Genomic DNA, 19,517 nt, shown 5'->3' with positions numbered 1-19,517 from the left:
TAAACGAAAAACCCACAAGAAGAAAACCCTAACTAAAAAAAAAAAACCCAAAAATAAAAAGAAGACCCCACCAAAACCCAAAACCCAACAAAAACAAAACCACAGCAGAAGCCCCATTGCTTGATGAGCACCAAAAGATGAATTGGACTCAAATTAGGGAACAGGAAATAAAATTATTCAAGATAATAATTCAAAGAAGGATTAGCACTAAAAAGAAGAAACAGCGAACAAACCTAGGGGTGGAGAACAGAGAAAGAGCACAAAGGGGAGCATCTGGAATCTCTAGAAGTCATCTTTAGATCCTCATACAATATGCATAGTGATCCTACAGTTGTAGCATCAAATTTAGACTATTATGTTTTGACCATTTATGGATCACAACTTGTCAAAAACAGTTGATCAACAGTGACTTTAAATGATAAAATCAAAGAATCCTTAAGGTTGGAAAAGACCTCTAAGATCATAAAGCCTACTGCAGATGGCACTGTAATTGCCATAGTTGAGACTACAGTATAAACAGCTAGTGATTACTCAGCCCTTGAAGAATATGTGAAAAAGACCTCCCCAAGAAGGGGAGGATTTACAGCAAGCAGCTTATAAGGCATGTTTCTTTCACAAACCTTATGCAAATGATAAAAAAGATTTTGCTTAAGTTATAAAGGAGTTATGATTGCATCAAGATACCTATACTGCCTGCCAGCTCCATATGAGCTTCTATAGCATTCCTACAAGGGCCAAACCTCAATAACCAACCTAAATGACATCCTTTGGAACCTGATATGTGCTTTGCCTACATCTGCACTATGTGGCTTACAATAATTTACCATGTATCCGGCTCATCTGAGATTACTGAACTCCAACCTTCTATTAATAACACACTAAAATGATATTTCCTTGCTATGGGTTCCCAATGAGTTGTTCCATCAAAGACCATCATATGAAATAGTTGAGGAGGTTGCTGGAAAAATAACAAAATAACTAGGCATTTCTGAGGTTGTTTGTGGTTTGTCTCATAGACCATCTCACTTGCCTCCTTTATATTCAGGATAAGGAGTGTGAGATTTCCTCTGGGATTATTCATTATATGCTTCAAGTCTTGGATTCCTAGCATAAAAAAGGAGTAAAGAAGAGGACTCGGATGGCAAACTGCCTGTGCCATCTGGCCTTAATTTTTGATACCTCAAAATATTTCACTTTATAAAAAACCTGTATGACATAATTCCACCAGCAATAGAAATCTACACGATAGTCCATGGACACTAGGATTAGTTCTTTACACAGCTTTTGAGAGCTGAACTTGTACTCCCTTACCTGGTTGAGGTACCGGGGATGGGACGTCCTGTATCCACCAGAACACACCAGCAGTAGCCCGTGGAAGGATGGCACTGCACTGGTTTGTAGAGGCCACCCTGAGCACACTCTGGAATGAACACATTGTCTTTCTGGGGCTGCTTTGCTTCCTCCAGGGCGGACTGAAGTTCTTGATCGCATGACGATGCTTTTGGATGGAAAAGAAAAAGCACTGAAGAAGATAGATGGAAAGAGCCTACTCAATTTATCAAACACATTTTATACCTTTCTTTGATTGCATACAAGGATTTTCTTTGTGAAGGCTTGCTACAGCTCGAATACCAGCTACATTGGTTTAGGCTATATATTGTTAAAAGCTTTATTTTCCTTTTCATGCAGCTGCTTCATTTTATAGACCTATTAGGATTTTGAATGCCCCTCTTCCTGTACTTGATGTAATATATGGATAAGCATATACTTTGTGACCTTAAAAAAATCCTCATGCACTCCACAGTCACTAAAGAACGGATTCTTTTCAGAGGCAATAATAAAAACCCAACTGCTTAGGATTCCTTAAATGAATTATTCATCTAGATATTCATTTGGATTTTTATATTCTTCTCGTTCTTTCCAGTTTTGAAACAACCTCTTGACACAGTGAGAATTCTTCCACGTTCTTTTCTGGTGATTCTGGTGTTGGCAATGTATCATTTGCTCTGGAGAGCAAAGACCCACGAGAAGAATACATTTTTATGTCATGGAATCAGTATGTCCGAAATCTTTCAGAATGTGTGAAAAACTTACATATCTATACATTCTCAATCTTTACATGAAACTATGAGGCAAGGGGGAAAGAGCAGGAACCACAGGGCCTGAGAAGGACTGTCAGTTTACACCAGTCAATAAAATAACATCTCTGCTGAGGATTTTTGGTCACTAACAAACCAGTATATGTGAAACTTCAGTGACAGTAAATAAGAGAAACTATTTATTCAAGCCATTATTTTTCCAGGGACTTTAAAATCACCCATCATGTGAAATTTAGATTATCTATAAATAAATTTCTAAAAAATTCACACACTATACAATAGGAAAAAAGTATTAAATGTTTGAAAAGCAAGAATATTAAGCCCTCTACAGATGTTCAAATTACTAACAGGAAAATTTCAAGCCAGTAAAATTTCAATCAGTAACAGAATCACTTCAGTTAAAGAACTGTCATTTTAATGTTACAATAAAAAATAAAATTAAAAAAGTGGGTAATATTTGCTCTTCTTTCAAACCAGTTAAAAGATTTACTTTTTGACTTTCAATAGTTCAGTGCACAAAGAACAGGTTGAATCCTGGCTGAATATTCTAGTGCATTTTAACAAATTTCTGCTCTAGGGTAATCTGGTTTTCTTTCATCCAGAGTTCAGAAAATGCTTTGCAAACTGTAGGCACCAATAGAAATTCACAGAATAATGCTGCTCCTTGACAGTTTTTTGCATATGTAAGTGTCCAAAATCAGTAAGACTTCTGTGGCAGGAAAAAAGGTGGTAGGAAGATAAACACCTTCACACTGTTCCATCTATACAATGGCCTGGTTTACAAAACAGTGAGCTTTTTTCCAATCCATGTAAAAGAGAACATCACTTTCTAGCTTGATTACACAAGGCACAGATGGAGGTCTTTAGCTGATTTTTTTTCCCCCTCTTTTGTTTCATATAGTGTTTGAACAAGGTATCTAGATAAGTTGATGGTTTTGCATGTTTTTGTCTTGGTCTTCCCACTGACATAAACAGAGATTGAATACCTCTCAAATTTCCAGTGTTTAGATAATAATGCGTACTTAGAAAATCACTGTGGTAGGGACAGAAACACTATTTTAAAAAGGGAAATAGGAATTATTTGCATATTGAAACCTTCACAGAAATAACTATAGCTTGACAAAGTAGAAATCTGTCACCAACATCCTCCTAGAGTAGCCAAAATAAATGTTCCCATCAGTGAATATGGATTATGATGAATATCAATTAACAAGCTGTAACAACTCTAGAAAACTCCTCGCTTAGATTTGTTGTTCACTCTTTATGTTTTGTATGCAATCAGGCAAAAAAGAGCACTTAGGGTGAAGCGGCTACCATGAGAGAGAGGAAATAATTACTTTTTAAACTCCACTAAATTAATGTCTCTTTCATACTGATAAACCTTGGGACCATGCCATTACTGTGACCTTCTCTTGGTTTATGTCCTTGTAACTAGCAACATAATATGTCAGATGTGCAGGTATTCTTGTCTCCCCAAAACGCAGCTTTGTATGAAAAATACATTTGTATTCTCCCAGCTTTGTTTAGAAAATACACTGGTGTATAAAGACCACATTGTCAGGTCATCCAGATAAACAAAATGTATCACCCAGAGTGGGTGTGACGGAAAATTCCCAGCGCAGAAGCCAATATTAATTTTTTTTCAGCTGTGAGCATAAGCATGCTCTCTAATTTCTGTGAAGCTCTAGTTTCTACTGATTGAAACAACCCATGAAGGACTGCACTGCTGACTCGTGGGCCAGTGCAGTCACCTCTGTTAAGGTGATTCAGGTGACAGTGTTAGACTTCAATAACTGGTCTTTACTGGTTGATTTGCTGAGGCCAGATTTTCTACAAGCTGTTGCTCAAGCCAGAAATTTGTATCTTTTGCACTTAGGCCATGATTCTTCTGGTTTTTTTATTCTCTTATGTCAGGTTTTAAATCTCAAAGGCACAGAAAAGCAGAATTACAGGGAAGATGTCACAAGAGGGCTGAAAACATGGCTTATAGCTTTAGGAAGGACAGTCAGAGGGCTGCTTGAATTGAACATTAGAAGTGAGAGTGGAAACAGAGCAGAGAGTAATAAAGGAAGGTTTAAAGACAAATGACTTTCCCCTTCTTGAAACTTTTGATTTCTTATCTTTTCCTTACAGATAGGAAATTTTAACAAGCAGAGGAACACTTATCACTGGGCTTAAATTAGTTTTCAGATAAAATCTAGATTATTTCTAACATATTAGGAAATAAAAAGGAATATGGTAAACACTACATTTGTCAGTTCTCTATGAGCTAAATGACTGAGTCTTATTACAAATCTGCTGAACAGAGTTCATTAAATTCAATCAACAAAAGTGCACAATAATTTATCATTTTACTCCTTTATATAATGGCCCATGAACTTCAGGTCAGCTATCAGGCCATCTGCCCAAGAAAGTAATTTCTGAAGTCTAATGTCTTGTACACTTTTGATGCAACCATTTGTGTTACCATTACTACTTCCCTGTTTGTTTTCCCCACTAGAATACTGATCCAACCTAAAGGAAAACTGGTCTAAAGTGCTTATCTATAATCCTGCCCGCCAGAACCAGAACATTAATCCTTTGTACGATTTCCTGTCTGAGGGAGCCATTCATCCACTTTCAGACTTTTCTTTCAATTATTTACAACAGGAGTAGTGGAAAGATGCAACTGTAGCCCTGTGATGCTAAGAGCTCTTATCACAAGAGCTACCATACCGCTGAAAATAATTGCCTTTGTAATGTCAGAAGAGTCATGGTCAACAAATGTTCATTTCCCAGGAGAACCAGTGATAAATGTCATTAACTTAGAAAATCTCTGACAGTTTGTCCAAACAATCTGACAACAACTATGAACTGGAACCATAACAGATGGATGCCAGAAGTTCATAAAATGAACAGTATGGAAAAGGATCTATGCCACAATAAAAGTCGGGTAAATACCTTACTCATTAAAATGCATCAAACTTTCTCTGGAATGTGTCACTACAATAACATTCCTTCTGGGAACAGAAAAGCACTGACACTCCAGTTTCTTCTTTTCAAGGAATGTGCTTACAGTGTTGTTATTTTACTTAATTCCTTCAATTTTACCTTGCCAGAAAAAGAGAGATAATTTCCAAGCATCTTAGTAAAAAAATATAAACATGGCTTAAAAAATATAAACACGGCTAAAAAAGAATCCTTTCTGCATAGTCTACCATGTTGGTCAGTGCTATAGCTTAAGTAATTTATTTCAGGTTAATAAACATTTCTGCATTTCCTACCCAAAATACATTTTAATTTAGGCTTATAAGCATTACTGATTCAAAACAGACCTTTCAATCATATAAGGAAATACACCTTCTTGTCCAGTTTCATACCAAGCCCCTTTGTACCATCCACCCAGTGGCCATTTCTGAATGACAAAGTAAAATTCTTGCTCATAACTAAGAGTGAGTTTTAAAAAAATGCTTTAGCTGTAATGTATGTTACACTTCCAATGTCACAGTGCTATTCAATTTCTTCCCTCTTCACTTTAAAGATTAGCTGCTAAATACATTTTTCACGTTCTGGTTTATGATGCCTTTACAGTCCATTACAAACAACCAGCTGAAATACTGCATCTTCTGTCAATAAGAAACACATTTCAGCTAATTACAAGCTTGGAGGAGAAATTTCAGGTTTTGTATAAAACCTTTGGTCAATTTTTTCTTCCACTCTGGATTTCAACAAATCAAGTTAATTCACAAGACATTTTTTAAAGGAGACTTCAGTTAATTAAATAAAAAATAATTAATTCCATTCATTTTTGAGAAAAATACCTCAATAGTAATAGGATGTAGCACTTTAAATCCTTATTTATTAAAGACTCCATTTACTCATCTGTGATGGGCTACCTAAAATGTTAATTAATGTTTACTAGGGAATGTCCTAGAGGAGAATAGCAGTGATTTTTCTGGAAAAATCATCCTGAATAATCTACTTAACTGTACATTTTTCTGTTGCACATCTAAAACCCTGAGTGCTGTATTATGTATGTTAGGATAATCATCTTCTTAGTCTGGTAACATGCTCCTTATTTCAGAAAATCAAGGAGTTTTTCTGTTGTATCTTATCACAACTTCTCCCAGTGTGCGCAATTTCACGATTACAAATAATTTGAGTTGGGTTTTTTTGCATAAACGTAGATAGTTGTATTTATGTCTAAATTTCAGTACGGTACACAGGAACAAGTTGTTAAATCTGCAGAAAATTATAGAGGCATCTGTATGGTACTTTAACATCTCCTGCCACTATACAAACATTTCCTTCCAACTTCCTTAACCCCACAATGTGTATATAACAAACAGAATCCACTCCAAGAAATTCTGTTTTCAGTTAGTTCCTTCTCCTTCCTTTTCTCATTATCATAATGGGCCATGAAAGGGCATTTTAGACAGCCTGGTTTTCAGGGTAAATGGATTCTTTATTAGGGCTTGAAGCTCAGTGTCCCCTATAGAAAACAGGTAACAAGAAATCTGTGAACAAAAAAAATTCCAAAAGTGATAAGCAAGATCTAGAGGATTACAGTGTAACCCTACAGGCAGCTAATATTCCAGCTCTACCTTGTTTCTGGGAGGATATACAGACAGAATATAATCATGTGATCATACCCAAATTGTATGATGATTTCTGCTAATCAGAGTGTTCTTCAAATCATCTGTCTGTTCCTAGTTAATTAAACCTAATTTAAGCACACTTCAAGTACTAATTTACAGAAGCTTTTTGCTAGTTTATTTTGACACACCATGATTAGGATGGACAAATACTCATTCCATTGATGCCCATGAAACCGTCCAAGAAATTTCATATCTCATGAGAATAAGAATTTGATCCATTTGCTTAGGATGAACCCTCTTTGAGCCAGTGAATACACTGGTTGATACACCCTAAGGAAACTGATCACAATATGTTTTTATATTTTTAACTAGTTTTCACATTATTTCAAGTTTCATTGAATGGAATTGCACTTACATTACACCAAATTGTATTTCCATGTATGACCAAAATGTTCACATTAGAAAGGAAAGTGGGAAGTGGGATAATTTCTATTCAAGATATGCACTTCCTGCAGAGGAGTTGAAGTTGATTGAATGGCAAAACAGTCCACTAGAGCAGTGGCTCCATCAATCCAACTCCAGCAAACACACCCCTTCAAGGTAAACTAACAGGTTCTTTACCTGTAGCTGACCAATTTCATCACCCAGAATCCATCAATTATGTTCCCGCTGTAAGCACAGCGAATACAAATGACAAAAATTCCCCAAATTATTTCATCCTAGTAAAGTAGAGATGTAATTCCATGGCTTTCTATTTTTTCAGGGTTTCCAGCTTTTGTCCAGACATTCTCTAGCATGACAGATTCCTTCTCTGAAGAGGTAGATGAAGTGGCATAATGCACTTTGAATGCCACCTTCTTACCCTTTGTGTAAAGTAAGCTGTTTCCTTGTCCCTCATGGCCAAAGCATGGGCGTCTCACACCAATCTGTCTTAAGATTGTTTTTATTCAAACCAGGACACCTGTTCTTACAAAAATTTATCTGCCTGCCACCTCCTGACACTTTCAAATAACCTTGATTCTAACTGAAATTGAGTGCAGCTAAATGCTACAAAAAAAAAAAAAAAGCAAGAATTAATTTGCTCATGCTGCTAGCTTCTTATAAAGGCTGTTCAATATCCTGGATCAAACAAAGAGTATTTATGTGGGCCAGGCTTCCCCCAGTAAAAACCCATGGAAAAATACCTACTAAACTCAATGGACAGTACATCAAGTCTCACCTGAATATATTCATATACAAGTATGTTTCCAGTTAAGCCTAATATTTGTCCATGGACCAAGTACTGATTGTAAGGAATAGGATTAATTTAATTAATAAACACTCAACCTTAGACCGAAAATCTAGACGGCAACCAAAACCTAGGGCTAAATTACAGCATTCATCTCATCTGATGACACATGTTTTGATTTACGTTATGTTCAGATGAGCATCAGCATGAGGGTTCTCAAAGCCTGGAGGAAGCTGGCAACTTTCCTACCCATATTCTTTCTCATTTGTGAAAAAACTTGTGGGAACCAAATATTGCAGGCCCCTTGTGTGCATTTCCAGAGAGCGCTCAGTGTAGAGCTGATCACTATTTTGCACTTTTGGAGCTTGGGCTGATGATTGTGGCTCAAAAAGCAAAAAGCTCATTGCTTCAACACAGCCCTAATAATTAATTTATGTATTTTAATCAATTAAACAAAGAAGAACAAATCACAGACAGATGCTCTCATTTATCTATGTGGTGTCATATGCAAAGACAATACACAAGGAAAATCCTCTGAAAATGAACTGAGCCCATTAAAAAAAATATTCAAAATACAGAAACCACTAGTCCCCATTTAGCTTTACCTGAAAAGAGTACAATCATAATCAATATCATCTTCTGGCATACACCAACTCAACTTTTACCCTGGGTCTGAGTCAAGTAGCCGTATATCAAATCAAGCTTTCTGAAATACACAAATTCTGTTCTACCAACTGGCAAAGTTTGGGGGGCCATAAGACAGAGGTCTGAAATGTAATGGGATGACACGCTCTTTAATCAAAACCCAAACCCATTTTTCTGCTGGGATTTTTTCTTTAAAGTTTCTAGTTTAGGGAAGTTTTTTGCACATACCTCTGCAATTCTTTATTTTCTTAAGATCTGAAATCCTGTAACCACAGTTACTGAGAAAGACTATAACCACAGTCACTGCAAAAGAAAAATAACTGTTTTGCCTCAAAAAGCCTGCTATTTTAGCATTCTATTTGATTGTTTCTTTGCTTGCTTGTTTACTGATTTTAGCCCAACTTCTTGGTTAAACAGATGAGAAGCATTATTCAAGTATTCAAATTTATCCTCTCACAGAATTATAACTAATTTAAATTAATCAGCTATTCACTTGTGGTCCTTTTTCTCTTCACTGCCATTGAACAGTTTAAGGGATCAAACTATCTACTTCTTTGACACCAAATGTAATTCTCTAGTTTATCATTCCTACTCAGATTGAATAAAACAGTAGTGTGAGATTTGTCCCGACTTGAAAACTCACACAGAAATTAGTCTTCATTTATAAACATGACACAATCAGATTCTAAACATTTAAATATTAGCATTTACTTCTACAGTAGTTAAATAAGGGAGAAACACAGACTATACATTAGATTACAGATAGGAGTTACTTCAAAGATGTATTTTGCAATAAAGGCAAATTTTTGTATTGAATTTCCCAGGTTAAATGTTTTATTGTACCATCCATGAAATGTCAAAGTCCAGTAAACCAAAAGCAGCATAGTTTTGTTAAATCTTTAACAGCAGTGTGTGAAAAGGATAGCAAGCCTTTGCAAAGTGCCAGGCAAAATCCAAGGACTGTTTACACCCTACCTTCCTCAATGGATCTTTAAAAAGTACCTTTACACAAATCAAAAATCATTTAAAGCCAAATGGACAACGTCATGGCATCAGGCTTCACAAAGAGAGCGGAAAATATGGTCTTCTAAAGAGATGAGATCCTTCATCCTGCTTTTGCTCAATTAATTGGAAGAGCATGGATTATCATCTCCAGGTGTTCTTGCTAGGCTTTGTTAACTTGACTTCCCTAACATGAGAGAGGATAATGTGCAAATGACTGCCCCACTCTGCAACGATACATCTGAAAGCAGTTATTTTCCAAACAGAATGAAATCTGGTTTTCCTACAGAAGAGGAAATACTGGCACCTATTATTGTTACATATGGGCGCTTCATCCTGCCATAGCAGGGCAGCCTCACTGCGTTCAAACTGCAAAACCAACCAAACAAAACAGCCACCACCCCGAGTTACAGTAAATGAAAGTCACTGACTTGTCCCAAACAGAGTGGCTGGCTGGCCAGCTTGCTATAGCAATCTGAAGGCTCATTCATTAAACAAAATTGCGCAAAGCTATCATTCTTGCTTTATGAGTATATTGACCAGCAAATGTGAGTCTCCTGCCAGGGGAAAAATGTCTCATTTTTCAAAAGAGATTTGAGTGAAAATAAAGCTCGTTCACTTTTTCCATAGAGCTGTGAAAATGAAATTCTTTGCCAGGTAAGCTGAGGATACATATTTGTTTGAATAGCTGTAATAAAAATTAAAAAACAAAATAGGCAAACAGTGGTGCCTAAATTCATACTTTGGCATTTAAATAACCCAGCCATCTTACACGAATATTTATCCAGCTTGCATTTCCCCTCCATGAAACAGAAGTTGTTTCTCTTCCCCATTTGGGAAACTGAGCACGTGGGTATGACTTTGGATACTTGACCTTAGGCACTCAAGTAATTTTCCTTTCAGAGGTGTACAGTGGCATCTCTGGCTGAAGCCTGTGTCATGTTCCTGCCACTGGTTCACACTGCTAATGCTATTGGCACCATGCAATATTTTCCAGCCTTATTGTTTAACTCCTGCCTGAGGTGACTGCAGTCCACCAACATTCAATTTTCTAAGTACCAACTCATTTCCACCTTACAGACAGAACCCTCACCACTTCTGCAAAAGCCAGCAGGAGCCAGGAGGATTTCTGTAAGTTTTATGGGAATGTGATCTGAGATGCATAGTTTAAAAATGTGCAGATATGTTAAAAAAAAATAAGAGAACATTATTTTGAATTTTGGTAGCTCTCCTTTACATGTGTCAAAGTATCTTAAAAAATGGTCAGTAGTGTCTGCACCTTTGTCTAATTCATAACAGACTGGATGGGCATTACTTAATGGTAAGAATTTGTCCCTCAGGCACTGAGCAGGAATATTAAACAGGCTGCTGAAGCAGAAATGCTCCATTTTTTTCTTCAATATTTCAGGCAGTGACTCCGACAGCCATAACACAAAAGTTTATGCTACCATTGTCATTATCTCTCAGATAAGTACCCTTAAAACCTACTTGGTTTAAACAATCTCAAAATTTAAAAAATGTAGTAATACTGAGAACATAATTACACCCTTAAAAGCTAACCTATGACAGATGAATCAAAAACTTTTCTACTGTTTTTTTCTTCTTCATCTCATTAAAGAAAAGGCAAGAAGAAGGTGGCAAATGAGCAGTCATATTATTGCTTGTCTCTAATTACAAGGGCTGTGTTGTGCAATGAAAAATCTTTTAACAGAGAAACAACTTCTCTAAGGTGGTATCATCTGTTGGTTATACTGCTCCCAGAACTCTTGGCCTCTGTATGAGATTCAACAACATGAACATGAAGCCTGGTCAAAAGGTAACTGCACTACTTTAACCCTGTGTAAAGCCAAAAGCTCATCTCAGATTAAAGGCTGTTCAGGTCTTTGCCCCACAGCACACCATATCCAAAGCACATTATTTATACAGCACGTAGGATGTCAGTACTCATAACAGGAGAGCTCCAGGATTCAGAAAGAAGACTGTTTACAGATTTTGGCAAAGTTTTGTGTGCAATAAAGAGGATGAGCCAAAGAAGAGTAAAAGCCAATAAGAATATTCTAATACTAATTCTTTCAACTCCAATAACTTTCAATACAGTTTTATGTTGCTCTTTCTTTTCTTGTTTTGTCATATGGCCATGGTTAAACAGCTCAGCCTGTGCTTTGGTTTCAAGAGCAAAGACAAATCTTTGGCTTGGCTTTACCTTCAAACTTTGGAAAAACGGGCAATCTGAATTAAAAAAAAAAAAAATTCCAATTCCACCCCACTTTCATCTCTGTTTTCAAAAAAAAATAGTTTTCTGAAGAGTAGATAATGCTAAATATGATGTGAGAGTCTATGCTTTTGAAGAATGGGAGACCTACAATCGTATTGAAAAATTCCAGGCCAAAATTTCTGCTCCTATGAACTGGAACCATTCCATTGCATACAGTAGGGATCAGCAGCAGAAAATTTAGTCCCAAGAATATTCAGAACAATTTTAAAGGCTTCTTAAATAATGCATAGTAGCAAAGACCTTTGAACTAGTAAAATGAGAGTTTTAAAGTGTCTAAGGATCCTTAATCTTTTACAATCCATGATTACTTCATATGCTCAGAAGATCATTATTTTAAGTGTTTAACATGCCACACAAATGACCTGGATAAATAGTAAAGGCCTTGCAAAAATTTCCAGCAATCTACTGTGTGTGAAAGTAAAGAGCAGGTTTCCCAATGTGTAATTTTTCAAGGTGTTTGCTTGGTATTTCCAGCCCTTTCAGACCTGTTCCCACCTCACCTCCCCACACAGATTTAGCCAAGTACCTCAAGCCATATTTACTTTGAAGCTTTCTACAACTGAGGAAGAAAATCTGAAAGACTGGTTTTGGCAGTACCGTTTGAATAAAACAGATTATAAATATTTAACTTTTACAATGAGCATCACAGGAAAGAGCAATGTTGGCATTCAGTCACCTAATAAGGAAACGTTTTTATTATCGTTTACTTGAAGACAGTTCTGTTATTGTTTCTACATATAATGCATTGTATGCTTTGTGTTCTTTTTAATTTGGGAAAATTAAACATTGTTTAATGTCTTGACAATAATGCAAAAGGAAGCTCACTGCATGATGGTCCCAGGAGGTTGTGAAGCTATTGCAATCAGAACTGCTGCTAATTAAATCTGCCTATTGTTACAAAGCATTTGGGGCCAAACCAACCAACCACTGGCATAATTAGTGTAGTTCACAAGGGCCTTTAGCAGTACTAGTTTTCATTAATCATGAGGAACAAACACAGGCTAAAGAAGAGTGGAAATGCCTGGGTATTTACAAACCTGCTTGCCTTGGGTCTCATTTGGAGACATTTGGTCTCATTTGCCTCATACATGGATGCACATTTTCATGAAAGTAACATGCAGAAGACACAGGCTCTCCCTTGCATCAAAGGGGCAAGCCTATCCTCTTTTGCTTGTGTTCTACATGCATATTTTACAATGACACAATGACAGGTATAGTTTGCAGAATGAAGGAGAGGAATCTCTAAAGTTATCAATCAGTTGCAAGGAAAAAGATGGAAATTCAATGTCACGATTTACATGACTGGGACACTGAGATCAACAAACAAAGCAAATGGCATTCAGAATTGAACAAAAGGGTGCCTTTTCATTTACAGAAATGCCACTATTTCAGTTGGTCAATACATCTTTTCCTTCACTTCCACCTGCTATACTGCCTAAGTCTATTAAGCTCTGTATTGTATTCCATAGTCCTGTACTAGATGCTGTCTCAGCCATCTCTCTGATGAAACCTTTCTTCTACTTGCATTGATCTGTCCAGGCTGTGACAGGCCTGCCCAGAGCAGAGCCAGGATTAGAGCCCTGGAGTTGCTGGCTAGCTGCCCTGAATACATGCAATGAAACCACACTGTCTCCCTCCACTAGCTGACGTCAGATGTTTTCCCATACAATACTTTGTAGGCTGCTGAAGTTGCCACAATTATATCCCGAGGAAGTGATATTGGCACAAAATACAGCCCAAGACTCTGAGCACTAGTCAGTCAGACCAAGAGCATTGACCTTATGACACTTGTATTGAGTTTTAATGAAAAACTCAAATGAACTTCTACAAAACAACTCACAGCTTTGGCTAAGGTGATGCCTTCTAACTTAGAAAGCATTCTAACTTAAGATGAATTCTTATTTAGGAAACATTGTTACTTAGAAGGGTACGGAATTAATGCTGAAAATTTATTTCACTAGCTTTAGCGTCAAACATCTAGCTGCTCCTACATTTTGGTATCCTTCAGTATCCTGCAGTATGGATAACACAGCTGGACAAGGTATCTCTGATACAGTCTCTGACATCCTACACAGATAGGTAATGGCACCTTTCCAAGTTTACTCAATCTAGGAGTCAAGCTCCCTCTCCTATTCTTTGCAATCACTGCTCAAATGGGTGCTCCTAAGAATTCTCATCTTGGTTTTGGGATCACTGTATTTTCCAAATACAGCCTGCAAACTCATAGCAGGATCAACAGCCTTTATTTCTTGGTTATTCTCCTCAAAAAGCCTCCAGTTTATGCCTCTGTCTCAGTTAAAAGGAGAAGATGAAAGATTAGAGAGATGATAAATCAGTGTACAAGAAATGTTAACCAGCATTTGAGATTGCACAATGATATCTAGTGAAAAATTGAGAAACAGGCAGTGAAGATCAGCTATTGACAGGAGAGAAAGAAGACTGCAAAGAAAGGATTGCAAACATAATGGGAATTCTCTGTATGCAACCAACTTTGAGGATGAATAACTGAGACTATGATAATATTGCAAAAAGCACCAATAAAAGTAGGTATGAAATAAAAGAGAAATTAAGCTTAAGTATAGTATTCTGATTCACAAACTTTCCTAATTGTACAGGGGATGAAAAGACCTGAAGCAAGGCACTTTCCCTCTAGCTTTGCTGTCAACAGGGAGTGCTCTATATAGAAGCCACACAGGCTCATTTTGACAAGAATATTGGAAAGGTAAGTGCACCACGACATCCTTAGCACCAGGGTTAGTTGTGTGACATATTCTCTGATGTGTGAAGGTATTTCTGAATATTCAATTTTTCTCAATATAAATATGATTCAGTGTGCAAAACACATCATCTGGTGACAATTAAGTTGTACATAATGATAATAAAGAGAAAATACCTTTTTCTGCCTTTCAGCTGGCAATACCATTGGAGTAGAGAAGCCCATGTGCTGACAGCACATTCATTAAAGTCAAGAAGAATTCCACCTATGTAACAGCAGCAGGATTGGGGTGGACTGTCCAATTGTCACTGATTCAGCAGACTGATATACTACATACTAGCTACTTCAAGAAATGAGTGTGCACTGTGTTTCCAAGAGAAGTCTTAACTCCATAATCAGTCCTGTACCACTAACATCCCCATAAAGAGAAAAACTTTTAAAAAATTTAAATAAACCCTCCAGGCCTGATTCCCCTCTCTCCTCATAAGTCTTCCAGTGGTATTAGCCTTGTAACTGCAGCGGAGTCACTCCCATTTACACTGCCCCTAGTAACACGAGGCTTCATGCCTGCTGAAACTAGATCATCGCCTCCTGCAGTCATGTTCTATTATTATATTGGACTGTTTCACTAAAGGGATGAGCTACAGGATGTGTGACTACATTGCAAGTCACTGTACTAAAGACGTTGGTAGGGAAATGGGAAGGAGTGACCTTTCAAACCGTTGACATTTATTGTGATATTTTTGGCTTTGCTGCTCCTCTGTTGTGTCAATTCATAGGAACTTAAAATGATATCCCAAAAATGATCTTAGATTGCTTTTAAAATCTGATAAGAAACTTCAAGAGCAATGAAACTGTAAGTCCCTTAAACTAAGAGACAACCAAACAGGAGAGCAATGAAATTAGCCATTTTCTCATTACATCTGGCAGTTTGAGATTATGACTTTAGCTACATAATGGGAGTTCTAGGAAAATCAGAGAGGAAACAAGAGCAGAAGTTAAATTTCTCCTCCCCAAACCAGTTAGACCAGTAAACAAAGAGAAAGCACCCCTACTTCCTTGACAGCCAGAATAACTGGGCACAGGGATGTTCTGGAAGAGTAAACTGCACCAGAACAGTGTGGTCACGAGCCTCTGCCACTAATCCCACCTCTGACTCTCTTAAAAGTCTCCATTTAATCTGATTATGTGGATGAATTCAGTAAGCAACAGGCAAACAGAACCATCAGTCTTTGTCAGTTCTTTCATCTTTTGGAATTTGGTTTAATACAGATGTGAAAATTTGGCCTAATGACAGAGGGAGTCACTAAACCCATCCTATGATTTGAACTTAAACAGATCTTGCAATTCTGAACTATTTTCTTTCTTGCAAAAACTTTACCTCAGATTTTGGAGGCACTTGAAGAGTTAATTTGACTTCACAGTCCTCTGTTTCCAAACCAAATATCAATGAATTTGTTGCCCTGATCTAACTGGGTGTACTGGAAAATAATTAAAGGGCATTAAAAGTCACCCATGTTTGAGGAATTTATGTATTTATAGTGCATTCCAGTCCCACAAAAACTGCGTCTAATCATTCCTTTAAATAGAGGCCAATAAAAGTTCTTTCATTTGATAAGTTGTGTTCACTTGCTGAAGAACAAATCTGGAAAGTTTAAATATCACTTAGATCTCACTGGAAAGCAATGGTACAAGGTAACTCACTGTTTAAATGGCAAGAACATAAATTTTTTCATCGCTTGTTATGACTGTAATACAGTTGGTTGAAAAATTTTATTTTGACTGTCTGCTGGAAAACCAAGTATTTGAATACAAAAATGTTTTTCATTCAAAGTGTTTCTCTTTGATAAAAAAGGGAACAAAACAAAACCCCTCAAAAAGCTGTTTGTGTTGAACTTCACAGAGAACCACACAATACAAGATTCCTCAAGTGTCTGAGTTTATAAAAAGAGGAGATGATTACATTCTACATATACAAAGGACCCAGCACTCAAAAAAGGAAGAACTAATGAAGTTTTAAAATTACAGCTCCAACAAGGCATTATAATGTACTGTCAGGATTTTGAGTTTTGAGCCAAAAACATTCAGTTATTTGAAGATATTTTTAACTAAATTTTTGTCTTTAAGATGCACTTCTTTAGATAAAAATACATATATTTAAAAAACTATTTCTCTATTAAGTCATGTGTTTTCCACAGAAGACTGCATTTTCAACCAGTTTGGCCTATTAAGCTTTGCGCTCTCTTTTCTCTTGTGTTTTGACCAAGAGAATTTAAGATCTGAAATTTAATTTACAGCCCTAATTGTATTTAAGCATAGTTTTATTTGTGGATGAATGCAGATACTTAGCCTGCTGTTTTTAAACTAAAACAGATATTAAAAATTGCTTAATGAAAAGCAGTGGTCTGTCTCTTCAACCACTGCTTCTTCTCCAGTGACACAGAAATCTAGTGCATTGTGGAAACAAAACATTATTCCTATGCATTGCAGAGTGCAGGGAAAACATAGTGCCTAACATCTGTCTGGAGCAGTCTGATTTGAGAGATGACAGAGTACAATGGACAGAGTGCAGTAAAATGTAAAGCAAGCCAGTTGTAAGACAATAGTTGTGGTATAGATGAGAAGATCTTGAAGTGGGTTTATGTACCTTAGCAACATTATGTGCCTGCAAGAACTTCTCTTGCTCTGATGACTCTTGGTGTGGCTTTGCGTGGAAAGGAGGATCTACAGTGGGAACTGTAACTAACAAAAGAATCCAGTACATTGCATTAAGGACAGGGTAGGGTAAAGGATCCATGGATGACAGCATCAACTTTGGACCTTAACAGTCCATAAATGCAGACACTGCTGTAAAGACTCAGACTAATGCAATAGCTTCACTGCAGACATATGGCCAATGCACGGATTTGGGGGTGAATTCCACCCATCACATAGAAGTCACTGTTACGAGCTGAATTTCTCTTGCTTTTGTACCAAATGGAGGACACTAAAATTACTGGTGAAGCCTCAAAAAGTTCCTGCATCATGTGGCAATTTGTTACAGAATTACAGAAAAAGCCAAGCTTTTTTTTTTTAATAATTAAGCAATCTATGAACTGTAACACAAGCTGTCAGTCTCTTCAACAATTGTGTTCAGAGATACACGGCTTGGCAAACAGGAAATGTGGAATTCATATGTGATAAATCATCCAATTAAAAATCCCTCGAAATTTAAGCAACCATGACTAGCCATAACCTGATCTACCAGGGAACATTACATGGTCCTCCCACAGCCTGTATTTACATTAACAACTGCCAGGACTTTTTTTGTTCAGATGAAGCGGTAGGATTCCACAGTCCATATAACTGGTTTTCGCTTCTTTTTCAAACAAAGCTTATTCCATTATTGGCAGGGTAGATAGCTGGTTATTTGACTTATCCTGATAGAAGAAAAAAACTGCATCTCTGCATAGAACATGGACATTTTCTCCTAACTATCAGGTCACTGAATGATGATGGAACGCCTGGCTGCTCTTACTGTTTACCCTGTTGGAAGACCTATCTTCTACATACCACCCAGCAATTGTAGTACACCCACAGCCAGAACCAGACTGTCTTGACTGAAAGTTTTATCTATTTCCCAGAACGATTATGTCATTAGATATAATCCAGTCTAATATGTTTCTGTGCATTAACACGATTTACATGATTTGTTTTCATCTGTCACTAAAATACAGATCATTAATCTGACATTCCTCTTAGGCTTTATGGACCTTATTGATGTTTTTATGATCATGCAATCTGATGTCTGGCAAACCATAGAAAGCTGTGGGTAGGTGGAGGAGTGCATGTCTGAAAACTAAAGGAGAACATCAAGCAGGACTGCTTTGTCATTTACTTGCTGTAGAAAGTAATGTGATATAATTAAAAATGGTCAGGAATGATTACTATCTTTTGGCATCAAATTTTAACACATGCAGTAAAATAGAAATTATCAGCCTTGCAAAAAACAGATTTTTTTTTTCCCTCCCACAGTGGGGTCCAGTAAAGCCCTGGAACATCCTGAGGATAAAGAACATCAACTGGATGTAAAACAGAGCTCTTTTTCTAATGGTTTAGGATGGGAGGGTCTTCTCCTGTAGTGGGAGGAAAAAGCTGGAAATGGCAGTGCTTGATCTTTTTTAAGGTTTTGAACTAATATGTAAACTGAAAATGAAGATAAATTAAAATCCTTGTGAAAAGGATTATTAAAGATAGGACAGTTCTGTAACAAGCATGATCCAGCAGCCTATGAATTAAGAATGAATCATAATATACAAGCAGTGTGGGGAGGTCTGGAAAGTTTAATCTTCTTGGATGACTCTGAAAGAATGAAAGAAAACAGCAATTTTCCTTTACCAATTTAGGTCAGGCAAGGCAAAGCAGGGCAAGGAAAAGAAAGAGGACCAGAGTATGAAGAGTGATTTTGTTCACTGGTGGAGAACATGAAGAGTTTGAAGAGTACTGTTCCCTCTTTTGTAACAGGTACATCAAGCCTGGAGTATCATTAAAAATTGCTGTTGAAAGCAATAAAAAGTTCTCTATTAAGAACTAAGTCAACCATTTACTGATTGGCTGCAGTGATGTGAACATCCAGTAATTTTTAAGCTGTGAGTTTTTCAGCTGCCAGAGGGTATCTTGCAAGCAGTATTCGGAAAGAATTCTACTCTAAAACTATTGTGGTTCTTGACAGAAAAACAACAGCAAATGAAGGAGAAGTAAAGAGAGCTGCCTCCTACACTTTAAATTATAACAGTAGTGCATATAACAAGTCGTGACAGTGCCTCACGGATCTCGCTCCCCAGCAGCTTCTTAACAATGCTAGGTTTAGAGTAAAATGCAAATCAGAAATTATAGTTCACTCAGAATAATTAAGTTCCTTCTTGAACTCTAAAGGGAACATTTAGTGAATCAGCTATAAGAGTCAACCCAAAAGTCTGAGAATGACGTAAGACTG

The 19,517-nt window shown here is 37.0% G+C and overlaps 1 protein-coding gene across 6 annotated transcripts in view; it reads right to left on the bottom strand.

The window, feature by feature from the left end:
- Positions 1 to 19,517, bottom strand: part of SMOC2 (SPARC related modular calcium binding 2) — a 140,770-nt gene that overhangs the window by 42,415 nt on the left and 78,838 nt on the right. For all 6 annotated transcript variants that reach the window (XR_009485766.1, XR_009485765.1, XM_059841526.1 and 3 more), the window contains one exon: positions 1,312 to 1,498. Coding sequence is in view for 4 of the 6 variants with exons in the window: in XM_059841526.1 (XP_059697509.1) it covers positions 1,312 to 1,498 (187 nt within the window). In the remaining 2 variants the exon portion in view is untranslated. The remainder of the gene's footprint in view (positions 1 to 1,311; positions 1,499 to 19,517) is intronic.

The sequence above is a fragment of the Haemorhous mexicanus genome, chromosome 3, assembly GCF_027477595.1.
Source record: "Haemorhous mexicanus isolate bHaeMex1 chromosome 3, bHaeMex1.pri, whole genome shotgun sequence".
In the NCBI taxonomy this organism is placed as follows: domain Eukaryota; kingdom Metazoa; phylum Chordata; class Aves; order Passeriformes; family Fringillidae; genus Haemorhous; species Haemorhous mexicanus.
The sequence above is the reverse complement of the archived record's forward strand: the minus strand, read 5'-3'. Positions and strand labels throughout refer to the sequence as shown.